The sequence below is a fragment of the Erythrolamprus reginae genome, chromosome 8, assembly GCF_031021105.1.
Source record: "Erythrolamprus reginae isolate rEryReg1 chromosome 8, rEryReg1.hap1, whole genome shotgun sequence".
NCBI classification, from domain to species: Eukaryota; Metazoa; Chordata; class Lepidosauria; order Squamata; family Dipsadidae; genus Erythrolamprus; species Erythrolamprus reginae.
In genome coordinates, this window is record NC_091957.1 from 26,427,536 (window position 1) to 26,440,477 (window position 12,942).

General features: G+C 40.5%; 2 protein-coding genes across 6 annotated transcripts in view; one reads left to right on the forward strand and one right to left on the reverse strand.

Annotated features, from left to right (window-relative positions):
- Positions 1–1,229: 1,229 nt before the first annotated feature.
- The window catches only part of ARHGEF10L (Rho guanine nucleotide exchange factor 10 like), a 109,357-nt gene continuing 97,644 nt past the window's right edge, over positions 1,230–12,942 (forward strand). Inside the window, exon 1 of one of the 5 annotated variants that reach the window (XM_070759455.1) lies at positions 1,230–1,412. Coding sequence is in view for 2 of the 5 variants with exons in the window: in XM_070759452.1 (XP_070615553.1) it covers positions 9,198–9,459 (262 nt within the window). In the remaining 3 variants the exon portion in view is untranslated. Of the gene's footprint in view, positions 1,413–9,103; positions 9,460–12,942 lie in introns of those variants that run through there. The other 4 variants (XM_070759456.1, XM_070759454.1, XM_070759452.1 and 1 more) reach the window with 4 other exon arrangements.
- Positions 6,918–9,121, reverse strand: LOC139171472 (uncharacterized). The gene is made up of 3 exons (XM_070759720.1): positions 9,116–9,121; positions 7,944–9,084; positions 6,918–7,262 (listed from the first exon to the last, which is right to left on the reverse strand). Exons 1-2 carry the CDS (start codon positions 9,119–9,121, stop codon positions 8,047–8,049), a joined length of 1,044 nt encoding a protein of 347 aa, XP_070615821.1. The 3' UTR covers positions 6,918–7,262; positions 7,944–8,046.

Genomic DNA, 12,942 nt, shown 5'->3' on the forward strand with positions numbered 1-12,942 from the left:
TGGAGTTGGAAGCATTTAAAAACCACGAAAGAATGTCCGATGAAAAATAATTGCAATACGAATAAAACGTTTGGATGGCAGGACTTCAAATGAGCACTAGATGGCACTCGCTAGCCACTTTTTCTTGAAAGCATTTATTCATTTATTATTTATTTATTTATTTATTTGTTTATTTATTTATTTATTTATTATTTATTAATTCAACTTCTATGCCGCCCACTCCCAATGGGACTCAGGGTGCCTTACAACAATTTCAAAAAAACAGAACAATGCAGTGGTACCTCTACCTAAGAGTGCCTCTACTTATGAACTTTTCTAGATAAGAACTGGCTGTTCAAGATTTTTTTGCTTCTTCTCAAGAACCATTTTCCACTTATAAACCTGAGCCTCTGAAACTGTAACCAGAAAAGGCAGGGAAAAGCCTCTGTGGGGCCTCTCTAGGAATCTCCTGGGAGGAAACAGGGCCAGAAAAGGTGGGGAGAAGCCTACGTGGGGCCTCCCTAGGAATCTCCTAGGAAGAACAGGGCCAGAAAAGGTGGGGAGAAACTCACGAGCTCACAACAGATACAAACTTAAAGTAAACTGCTCTAAACTCGACTGCAGGAAATACAACTTTAGTAACTGAGTAGTTGATGCATGGAACTCACTACCAGATTCTGTAGTGTCATCACCTAACCCCGAAAACTTTACCCTTAGACCAGGGGTAGGCAAAGTTGGCTCTTCTATGGCTTGTGGACTTCAACTCCCAGAATTCCTGAGCCAATCATGCTAGCTCAGGAATTCTGGGAGCTGAAGTCCATGTGTCATAGAAGAGCCAACTTTGCCTACCCCTGCCTTATACTATCCACTGTTGACCTCACCTGATTCCTTAGAGATCAGTAAGGGGCGTGCATAGGTGCACCAGAGTGCCTTCCGTCCACTGTCCTAATGTTTCTCTTTTACTAGTATCATGTATATAAATATTATATCTTTGTATACCACCAATACGTACGTGACAAAACAAATAAAATAAAAACATCAGATGAAAAATAATTGCCATATGAATAAAACGTCTGGGCAGCAGGACTCCAAATGACCACTAGATGGCACTCACGAGCCACTTTTTCTTCACAAAGGGGGTCACATTGACCTGCAGAGCCAAAAACTCTATACAGTATATGAAACTTGAGTTCTTCCTTTGCAAAGGGTGGATCTTGGCTCCAAGGCAGCTGAGTCAAGTTCCTCCCAACAGGTGAAGGTAGGGTTTAGGGGAAGTCACCTGTGTTGTTTCTTCCACAGGTCTGTGCAGTTTTGCCTGCCTCGCCTCGATTTTGGTCTCAGATGTGGAGAAGGGCAGCCGACAAACCCAGGACTCTGCAGCTACTACTCAAAGTCAACCAGAACATTTGAGGACGTACAAAGTCAACAACCAGGTTTATTAATTCTTTTATTTTTTACATGTTTGATTTGAAGTCATGGGTCAAAAGCAAACTCTAGAAAGAGTGTGATTTAATTTAGCTTCCTTTCTCTAGATTTCTTTCTTGTCCGTCTTAAAACTTAAGTTTTACTTATAAACTATTCTCTGATTTATGTCCCCTCCCTTCTGAATACCCAGGCAGCAAAAAAAATCTGAGCATAGACAGAGTGTTTTTTCCTCCAGTTCAAAGAGCAGCATTTAAAACTCTGCTTTTTGAATTGGAGGAAAAAACACTATCTATACTATTCAAAAAGCAGAGTTTTAAATGCTGCTCTTTGGTGTCTTCTTTCTGTCATTGTTAACCTGAATATCAGATATGTTGCCTTGCACTAAATTTGAACTAACAATATTATATTTGGCCTGGTTATGCCTGCTCCGAGTACATCAGTTCCCCAAGGATTTAATCAGAAAAACAAATGATCCAAAGGCAGTTTTTGACCTTCTGTCTACAAAGTCTGCAATGCTTGTGAGCTGCACCTCTTTATAAAAAGGAAGTAATTGTAATATTTTAATATCATTGTTGTCGATATTAAAATAGCTCAATGACTTCCTTTTTATAAAGAGGTGCAGCTCAGAAGCATTGCAGACTTTGTAGACAGAAGGTCAAAAACTGCCTTTGGATTTAAGATTTGGGAGAAAAACATTTGTTGACAATGACAATGAAAGAAAAAGGAGATTGAGAATACTATAACACATTAGGGGAAAAATTATGATTGGATGGAAAATGAATATGTGTAGAAGATAGATAACACCACATAAGGTTGAGGAAAATGAAAAGTTAAAGTTGTTTGACCCAGGTGAAAGTTTAAGGAGGCAATATTAAGATAGCAATAAAAATATATCTGGAGAAAATAATATATACACAAATAAGGCTATAGAAAAAATATATAAGCTTAAGCGATATATCATAAATTAAGTGAGTTGGGGGAAGAGTTATTTGTCTGTTAATTATAGGATGGATTGCAAATGAATTCACTCAGGAATGGAAGAAGAGGGAGGAAGAGGAAGTAGAGAAGAAAAGGGGAGAAGGAAAAGTGTAGAAGAGGATGAGGATGGAAGGAGAGATGGGGAGGACGGAGAAGAGGGCAGTAGGAAGGAGGGAGAGAAAGAAAAAGAAGGTAGGGGAAAGAGAAGGAAGTATAAAGAGGGGAGTGATAGGAAGCATTATGCAAAAACAGACAAGTAAGATTATAAAAGGTGCAAGATTAGGATTGTAATTGTTTATTGGATAGTAATGTAAAGTAGTGTAAAGGTGATTCAAGGTACATGTGTTGATGTGTATGTGAAGAGAGTGTTAAAAATCTTTTTCAAAAAAGAAATATTTTAATATCACATCACGTCTGCAGCATTGGTTAAAGAAGTAGGGATTGCAACAGGTAAGCTATGACCTCACCTTATAAGGTGGACCCGCGTTTGTGGATGTGGCATCAGCAGATGAGACAATGCATTTGCACAACGAGGTCCTCAGCCACGTTTTATCATTTGCCTCTACCACCACTGTTCCCGCCATGTTAATATGAATAAATAGCTTGCGGAAAATGCAGGCTTTCCTCAACTCATAATTGAGCCCCAATTTTTGTTGCTAAGTGAGATCATGGTTAATTTTTTTTTTCCCCAAATAGAAATTTTATTTTTTCTCCAACATAGAATAAAAAAACCAATACATAAGAACAAACACTGAAACCATGCTTAGAGTAAAACATATATTAACAAATTCTTTTTCTATTAATCATTAAATGGAGGCTTATTTTCTTTGATTAAAAAAACATTCTATAGAACTTATATAATATTATCAAATAGAGAAAACCTCAAAAATACAACAGTCTTTTCCCCACCTTACATTAAAGAATTACATTACATCAGTCTAAACCATATCAAACTCTATAATTATGCCCATCATATTTCAAACATTTACTTTTCGATCCAGTCATAAAACCTCCCCCAAATTTTATAATAATCAGAGTCCTGTTTGTCTTTCATTTTCATTTTCAAAGTCAGTCTATTCATTTCTGCACAGTCCGGAGACCGTGGTTAATTTTGATCACGTGCCTGGCAACAGTCAGGTTAAAAAAAAACTAAGTCACTTTTTTCAAGTGCTGTTGTAACTTTGAATGGTCACTAAACAAACCACTGTAAGTTGAAGACTATCTGTACAGCTGCTTTCAAAACCAAAGAAGAAATGCTTTACAGAATTAAGCCCAGATGGTTTCCTACCTGGGGTTAGAGAATGCACAGTTGGGCTGATTCAGAAAGATGAATCAGAAACACAATAGGAAATCACAATCGTTGATCATTTTCGTGTCACTGTAACCTTTACTTACACAATAGCTGGGACCAGGCTACCTCCGCCAGCAATTTTTAATAGATTTTCCAGGTCTAATTCACCCATTCTTCCCATTCCTAGAATTCACCTAGACTTAAATTGCTTTAAAAGCATGTTTCTTGTTTATTTTTTTTTAAGGGTGTCCTATTGAAAAAGAAACAAGTTGAAAAGTTGAAATATTAGACTGTCCAAGTCAGCAAAAGCCACTGAGTTAAAACAAACAGGTCCCTATTTTGTCTTTAAAAACAACCTAAATATTAAAAATTCTACTAGTGTAACTTACACCTCAATGAAGCTTTTTGGTTAAGTAGGCTAGGTCATCCCTGAACTGTACCAGGGTTGGGTACAAACCTGAAATGATGGTTTGTACAATCCACAGTGGCTTTAAAAAGGCCACTGTATATATACAGTGGTACCTCTGCCTAAGAACGCCTCTACTTATGAACTTTTCTAAATAAGAACCAGTGTTCAAGATTTTTTTGCCTCTTCTCAAGAATAATTTTCTACTTACAAACCCGAGCCTCCGAAACTGTAACCAGAAAAGGCAGGGAGAAGCCTCCATGGGGCCTCTCTAGGAATCTCCTGGGAGGAAACATGGCCGGAAAAGGCGGGGAGAAGCCTCCGTGGGACCTCTCTAGGAATCTCCTTTGGAGGAAGCAGGGCCTCCACCCTCCCTGTGGTTTCCCCAATCGCACGCATTATTTGCTTTTACATTGATTCCTATGGGGAAAATGCTTCTTACAAACTTTTCTACTTAAAAACCTGCTCACAGAACAAATTAAGTTTGTAAGTAGAGGCACCACGGTATCTCTGTTTGAGTTTTTGATAGAAACTGGGATGTAAACACTGAAGGGCTACCAAAATTTTTACTACCACACTGTGGGCGTGGCTTATGCAGGACGCCCTGCATTTTCTTTCAACATCTTTCAGTGCAATTTGGGTGTTCTGGGGTGGAGCTCCATTTTCGCTACCCCACTGCATTCCCCCCCCCGGTCCGGGCAGTAACCCACCCCTGGATGTAAATATCCCAAATGTGTGTTTTTTCATCTGTGTCTTCTATGTCTGTTTTTTTTTAATTTTAAACTTAAGAAATGAAAGACCACATGGGCCTGCAGGGAATAGGAAGAGGAGCCATATGGAAAGGATCCATTCCCAAAAGGAACATCAAATTAATTCTCCAGTTGATGTAGCAAATTTGATAGTTTGCCGAAGCTTTAGAAAGTTCTAGGAGTCTATTTTCAAGCTTGTCATCCCTCCTTTTTCCACCCAAAACCTTCAGGAATTGGTAGCAGTTAAATCAGCAAAAGGACCGAAACCGATCTGGTTTAAATCCTTAAGCCCATTAAGAGATTAGGGTGTTCAAAGATGGAAGCTCAGATTTTTTTTATTCCCGCCGACACATCAGATTAGTCGCCGCGTTCAAGAAGGTGCGCCAATCCTTGTGTGATCGCTCCCTCTCGTTTGATCTTATAAAACCCTTCAGAGCCCCCCTTCCATCTTAATGTTCACACACAACTTTAGGGACACATAATCCATAACACGCCAACCAAGTGCTAAACGGGGTAGCAGAGGCCCCCACCTAATCCACTCCTTGATTAGGATTAACCAACCGGTCTCTCAGAAAATTTCCTGAAATCCCTGCTGATCTCTTCACTTAACAGATAACGATGAACTGGAGTTGGGTTTTTTTTAAGTTACACGTCCTTTTCTGAAGTTGGTAGTTCATTCTGTACTGCGGTGATATTTGTAGATAATCTTATCACACCAGCTGATAATACTCCTATATGGATGGAAAGGGTGGTGGAAATAGTTTTGAAGCATCAGAAAAGCTTAGAAGTTTTATTTGGAACTATTGTGAGTTAAACATAGAAGACTGACCGCAGAAAATGACCTCATGGTCCATCTAGTCTGCCCTTCTACTATTTCCTGTATTTTATCTTAGGATATATGTATGTTTATCCCAGGCATGTTTAAATTCAGTGACTGTGGATTGACCAACCACGTCTGCTGGAAGTTTGTTCCAGGCATCTACTACTCTTTCAGTAAAATAATATTTTCTCACGTTGCTTCTGATCTTTCCCCCAACTAACCTCGGATTGTGCCCCCTTGTTCTTGTGTTCAATTTCCTGTTAAAAACACTTCCCTCCTGAACCTTATTTAACCCTTTAACATATTTAAATGCTTTGATCATGTCCTCCAGACTATACAGATTGGGTTCATTAAGTCTTTCCTGGTAAGTCGTTGCAGGAGTATACTTACTCCTGTATGTTGTTTGATAGATTGGATTAGGGGTTTTATAATGGGGGTTTATAGTTTTAGCATATGGGTTTTATAATTGGGGTTTTTATAGTTTATTATTGATATTTGACTTCTTTTTTATATTTGTACTGTTGTTAGCTGCCCTGAGTCCTACAGGATTGGGGGCATAAAAGTCAAATAAATTAAATTACATTAAATTAAATTACTTAGGTTATAGCAGTTTAGAACTTAATGGCTGTGTGTTGAGTTATTTTGAGGGGACAGTACATTTACGCTGTTATACAAGCTGTATACTCACTACTTTACATTGTAGCCAAGTGTCATTTCCTCAGTATTGTCACCTGAAAAGAGGCTTAAAGGCTTAAATATTTACAAAATGTAAGGGAGTGTACGCACTTCTGTGACATATTGCATATCTGTGCTTTTAAAGTTAGTCCTTACGACTGTTTATTTAGTGAACATTTGAAGTCTCAATGGTGCCGGAAAAAGGGACTTATGGTAATTTTCCCCCCTTAATGACCATTGCCCCATAAGTCATGTGATCAAAATTCGGTTTCTTGGCAACTGACTCATATTTATGACAGTTTTCGTGTCATATTTTGTGACCTTCTCACAAGCAAAGCCAATGGAGAAGCAAGATTCACTTAACAACCTTGTGACTGACTTTAACAACTGTGACGGGAAAGGTCGTAGAAACGAGGCAAAACTCAACAAATGTACCTCGCTTAGCAACATAAAATTCTGGGCTTGTGTTTGTAAGTTGAAGCCTCTCTGTATTCAGGTGTTTCTATTGTTTGTGCTGTTGTAAAACCACCCAGAGTCTCTTAGGTGAGATGGGCCAATGAGAAATTTTGTAAATAAATGAATAAAATTGCAAGATGAGAGAAATCTCCACGAGATTTAAAAATCTTCCCAAACTCCTAAGAAGTCAAGGAATTAATAATCTTGCGTAAAGCAGCAGCTGTTTTGCACTTCTTCAGAAGAATACAGTATATGGAAAGTCATTATGTCATTTAGAGCTGGGCGTTTTATCTCGCCGATAAATATTAGACTTCCTTCTTGGCTCGCGGTGTCTGTCCACGCGCAGGGAATCTGGAAAGTGTGTCAGGACATGGAAGCCGTGTCTGTCTGAATTGCGATGAGTAAAAATTCCTTATCAGCCATCTTGATAGGAGTTTGTTCGGAAGTAAGTCTGGCGTAGTCGGCAGGATGTTCTTGATTAGGCTGGGAAGGAAGAGAGGGAGGGAAGGGAGGTAGGGAAAGGAGGGAGGAAGGAAGGAAGGAAGGAAGGAAAAGAGAAACAGAGAGGCAGGGAAAAGAGAGAGAAAAGAGGAACAGCCAAAGGGGCAGGGAAGGGGGGAAAGGAAGGAAAGGAGGAAGGACAAATGAGAGGAAAGAAGGAAAGGTGAGGAAGGAAAGAAAAGAGGAACAGAGGCAGGCAGGAAGAAAAAAAGACAGGAAGGAAGGAAAAGAGAAAAGAGGAAGTCAGAGGGGCAGGAAAGGGGGGAGGAGAAAAAGGAAGGAAAAAGGGAAGGGAAGGAGGAGAGACAAAAGAATAAATGAGGGAGGAAAGAAGGGAGGAAGAAAAGGAAAGAAGGAAGGAGGGAAGGAAGGAAAATAACAGAGACAAAGAGTCAGGGAGGGAGGAAAGAAGGAAGGAAAAGAAAGAGGGAAAAACCCGATAGGGGCAGGAAAGGGGATGGGGGGAAATGGAAGGAAATGAGGAAGGAAAAAAGAGAATAAATGAGGGAGGGAGGAAGGAAGGAAAATAAATATCTTATATTTTATACCCCAAATCCTGCATGGCTACCTCTTTGTAAATCAAATGTAACCTAATTTATTTTAAAACGGGCTGCAGGTTGAAGCTTATCTGCCCTGAATCTTTATATATTTTGCTTTACCTACCTGTAATAAATTCATAGCTGGGATTTGTGAATCTTTATTAGGCTGGTTCCTAGTTTCCAAGTCATGAAATTGAGGGAAACTGAGTCAGAATCTCCTCAGGTTATCAATAAGAGCAGTTGTAAGAGTTACTCTGTGGTTCCAACCAGTTCTGGCGATTGAAGCTGGAAGGAAGGGAGAGAAAGAAAGGAAGGAAGGGAAAAATAAGAAAGGAGATAGAAGAAAGAAGGAAATGAAATGAAATGAAGAGGAAGGCAATAAAAGAAAGGAAAGAGAAAGTGGAAGGAAAGAGGCAGAAGGGAGAGAGGAAGGAAGGGTGAAAGAAAAGAAAGGAAAGTAAGGAAGAGAGAAAGAGGAAGGAAGGGTGAGAGAAAGGAGATGGAGAAAGAAAAAGTAAGTGAAAGAAGAAGGAAGGGAGAATGAACAGAAGGAAAGGAAGGGAAAGGAAAAGAAGGGAAGGGAAGAAAACAAAGAAGAAAGGAAGGAAGATTGAAAGGAAAGAAAGTTGGAAGAAAGGGGGAGAGAAAGAAGGATGAAGGATGGGAAAGAAAGAGACAGGAAGGATGGAAGGAAAAGAGGGAAAGAAAAGAGAACAAAAGGATGAGGTAAAGAAGAAAGATGAAGAAAGAAAGAAAAAGAAAGAAAGAAAAGAAAGAAAGGGAGGACGAAGGGAAGGAAGGGAAAAGGAATAAAGGAAGAGACCGAAGAAAAGGAGAAAGAAAGGATAAAAGTAAAGGAAAACTAAGAGGAAGAAAGAAAGAAAGATCAAGCGAGGAGAAAGGAGAGAGGAACAATAAAAGGAAAAAAGCAAAATGAAAGAAAATGGAAGGATGAGAGGAAGGAAGGAATTGGGGGAAGAAAAAGGAATGAAGGAAGAGAGCAAAAGAAAGAGAGTAAGGAAGGATGAAGGAAAAGAAAGAAAGAAAGAGGACAAAGGGGAAAGAGAAAGAAGGAAGGAAGGAAGGAAGGAAGGAGAAAGCAAGGATGAGGGAGAAAGAGAGAGGAAGGGACAGAAGGAAACGAGGGAGGAATCCTCCCATCCTCTGCGTGTGACGTGTGACTGACATTCGTCTGGGTCCCTGCTGCTGTTGGTGCTGCTGCTGCCCTCCTCCTCCTCCTCCTCGCTCAGCCGGCCAAAGGGCTGCTGGGGCCGGAGAGAGAGAGGCAGGCAAGGCTACCATTGGATGCTCCGTCAACCCATGGCCGGCCTGCGATTGACGGAGAGCGCACGAGGGGTGGGCAGCAGAAGAGAGCTCTATGCTGGCTCCCCTCCCCTCCTCGGCCGAGGAGGACCCGTTGGTGCAGCTCCACCGAGGAGGAGGAGGCCCAGATCCTGCTCCGTCTGAGCCATGGAGGCACCACCGAACGGCAAAAGAGGGGGGACTTAACCAGGCACCTTCTCTGCAACCTCCGCCCAGAGGAGACCAGAAAGGGGGCTGGATTTCTAAGCCACATCATGCTGCTCTTTCTTGCCAGGTCAAGCTAGCCTCCCCAGCAAGACGGAGGTCCAAGCTGTGGGGTAAGTGGACGGAGCTGCCTTGGCTGTGCCCAGGGCAAAGGGCATCTTTCTGGCAAAGCCATTGGCCACTCTTCCCCTCGCGCCCAAGTTTCTACGCTTCTACAAATGTGCTTTATTTTTTGGTCTCTTTTCCTTCCACTTAAATCTCCCCTTTTTTAAACTAGCAGTCTTCCAATGTCTCAGGGGTTGCCACAAAGAAGAGTCAAGCTATTCTCCAAAGCACCTGAGGGTAGAACAAGGAAGCAATGGGTGGAAACTAAACAAGGAGAAAAGCAACTTAGAACTCAGGAGGAATTTCCTGAGAGTTAGATCAATTAATCAGTGGAACAGCTTGCCTCCAGAACTTGTGAATGCTCCAACACTGGAAGATTTTAAGAAGATGTTGGGTAACCATCTGTCTGAAGTAGTGTAGGGTTTCCTGCCCAAGCAGAGGGTTGGACTAGAAGACCTCCAAGGTCCCTTCCAACTCTCTTGTTGTTGTTATTATAAACTGGGGAAAATAACTTCCCATGCCTTCAAATACCACCCCACCCACCCCAGTTTTGTAGAATCAAAAGCTAATTCTAGGTAGAAACCCGAGCCATGATGCCAGGTTTGCAAGGTCAACAGGCAGCGTGTATACAGCATCCAAATGTCAGGCAGACACAAGAGAAGTTTCTGAGATCAGCACAAACTGCTTGGGCTCGAAGAAGGAACGATTTATATATAACCACCCTGGAGAGTGAAAAAATTCCATCTTGGAATTGGGTGGGAACAAACGAAAGGCATCCATTTACCATTATACCATACTATACATTATACCATATACTGTATTATACATTATACCGTAAATTTACCATACTAAATTTATCGTTTAGGTGAGGAAAACAAAATGCACAGGTACAGTATATGTTGTACCTTGCTCAACAGTAGTAACTGTGAGAGGGGATCTTGGAGTCCTAATGGACAACCATTTAAATATGAGCCAGCTGTGCAGCAGCTGCCAGAAAAGCCAACACAGTTCTAGGCTGCATTAACAGAAGGATAGAATCAAGATCACGTGGAGTGTTAATACCACATTATAAGGCCTTGGTGAGGCTATACTTTGAATACTGCATTCAGTTTTGGTCACCACGATGCAAAAAGGATGTTGAGACTCTAGAAAGAGTGCAGAGAAAGAGCAACAAAGATGATTAGGGGACTGGAGGCTCAAACATATGAAGAACGGTTGCAGGAACTGGACATGGCTAGTTTAATGAAAAGAAGGGACCAGGGGAGACATGATAGCAGTGTTCCAATATCTCAGGGGCTGCCACAAAGAAGAGGGAGTCAACCTATTCACCAAAGCACCTGAGGGGTAGAACAAGAAGCAACGGGTGGAAACTAAACAAGGAGAGAAGCAACTTAGAACTAAGAGAAATTTCCTGACAGTGAGGACAATTAATCGTGGAACAGCTTGCCTCTAGAAGTTGTGAATGCTCCGACACTGGAAGTTTTTAAGATGTTGGATAACCATTTGTCTGAAGTAGTGTAGGGTTTCTGCCTAAGCAGGGGGTTGGACTAGAAGACCTTCAAGGTCCCTTCCAACTCTGTCATTCTATTCTATTCTATTCTATTCTATTCCACTCCACTCCACTCCACACCATTCCACCAGATTGGGGTTTATTATTATTATTATTATTATTATTATTATTATTATTATTATTATTATTTAGATTTGTACGGGTATATCCTTGGCAGGGACTTTCTACAGGATGGATAGCTTTAAGAGATCCCAAATTGCTTCCTTGGACTCACCTCTTCAGTAAAGGAGAAATTACCCACTTTAGCATCCACAAAATATTCTCTTCTTTCTTCTCCTTAGACTCAGGGCAGCTTACATCATGTTAGCAATAGCACTTTTTAACAGAGCCAGCCTATTGCCCCACAATCCGGGTCCTCATTTTACCCACCTCGGAAGGATGGAAGGCTGAGTCAACCTTCAGCCGGTGATGAGATTTGAACCGCTGACCTGCAGAACTACAGACAGCTTTAGTGCCTGCAGTGCTGTACTCTACCCACTGTGCCACCCCGGCTCATAAAAGGTAGAGTCTGCTATTAAACTCACCAGGTACTCCTCGATTTAAAACCTCAGTGGATCCCAACAATTTCTGTCATTAAGGGAGTTAAGGGAGTTCTGCTCCATTTTATGACCTTTCTTGCCGCCCTTAAGTGAATCACCGCAGTGGGTAAGTTAATAGCACGGTTGGTTGTTAAATGAATCTGGCTTCTCCATGGAGTCTGCTTTGTCTGAAGGTCACACAAGGCAACCGTCATAAATACGAGTCAGTTGCTGCCTGTCGGAATTTAGATCACATAACCATGGCGATGCTGCAGCGGTTGTAAATGTGGGAAACAGTCATAAGTCCCTTTTTTCCAGTCCGTCGTAACTTTGAACAGTCATTAAGTGAACCGTTGTAAGTCGAAGACTTCCTGTATAAGGAATGGTCGTCCCAGTGTGCCAAATCCACGCAACAGAAGCGATTGGTGGTCACAGCCTTTGTCTGGCAATGCATAGCTAGTTAACAGTCATTGTTTTACTTTTCTTAAAGACAGAATAGAAAAGACCAGTAGATTTGCTTTAAGGTCCTTTTTGTGTCTCAAAGGGTGGAGATTCATTGCAGAATTAGCATTCAGCTAGATGAATTTATTTATTTATTAATTTATTCTTTAAATTTATATGCCACCCCATTCCAACAGTAGTCCGGGCTAACAATAATCACAATTTCTAAAACAGTATAAAAATAAGACCGTAAAATCCCTTTGAATTAAGTTTTGGGTGCCTAGGGGAAGGGTATTTCGAAGTGTGTGTGTGTATGTGTACATGTTTGTGTATATGTGTAAAACACAAAAAGGAACTTGACAGGTGCTCTTCCAAATATCCATAAATATCTTTGCGCAAGTGCTTCCGATTCTACCGTCGTTATGGGAATGCCATCCTATTCCTACATGTATTCTCTTTATACACTTATTGCTAAATATGACATCTAGCAGATACCATAAAGTATTGGTCTGAATGATTAGTATTGGTTTGAATTGGTTTGAATGATTAGAGTCTATGCAATTGAATTGACTTTAGTTTTAATTACAATTTTAGAAATTAATTTTTTTCCTTGATTTCTTTCTTATTGCTGCTGTTATTTGTAATTTTTATATTGTTGTAAGCTGCCCTGAGTCCTTCGGGATTGGGTGGCATAGAAGTCAAATTAAATAAATGAAATGAAATAAATAAACAAACAAACAAACAAATAAATAAAGTAGAACCAAATGTATAGCAGTGGTATAAAACAGAATAATAAATATGAATATAGAGTAGAGTACAGTAGAGATACGGTAGAGTAGAATAGTGTAGAGTAGAGATAGGGTAGGGTAGTGTAGAAATAGGATAAAATAGAATAGAATAGAATAGAATAGAATTTTATTGACCAAGTGTGATAAAAGTCCTCTTCTCTTCCGTCCCCTTCC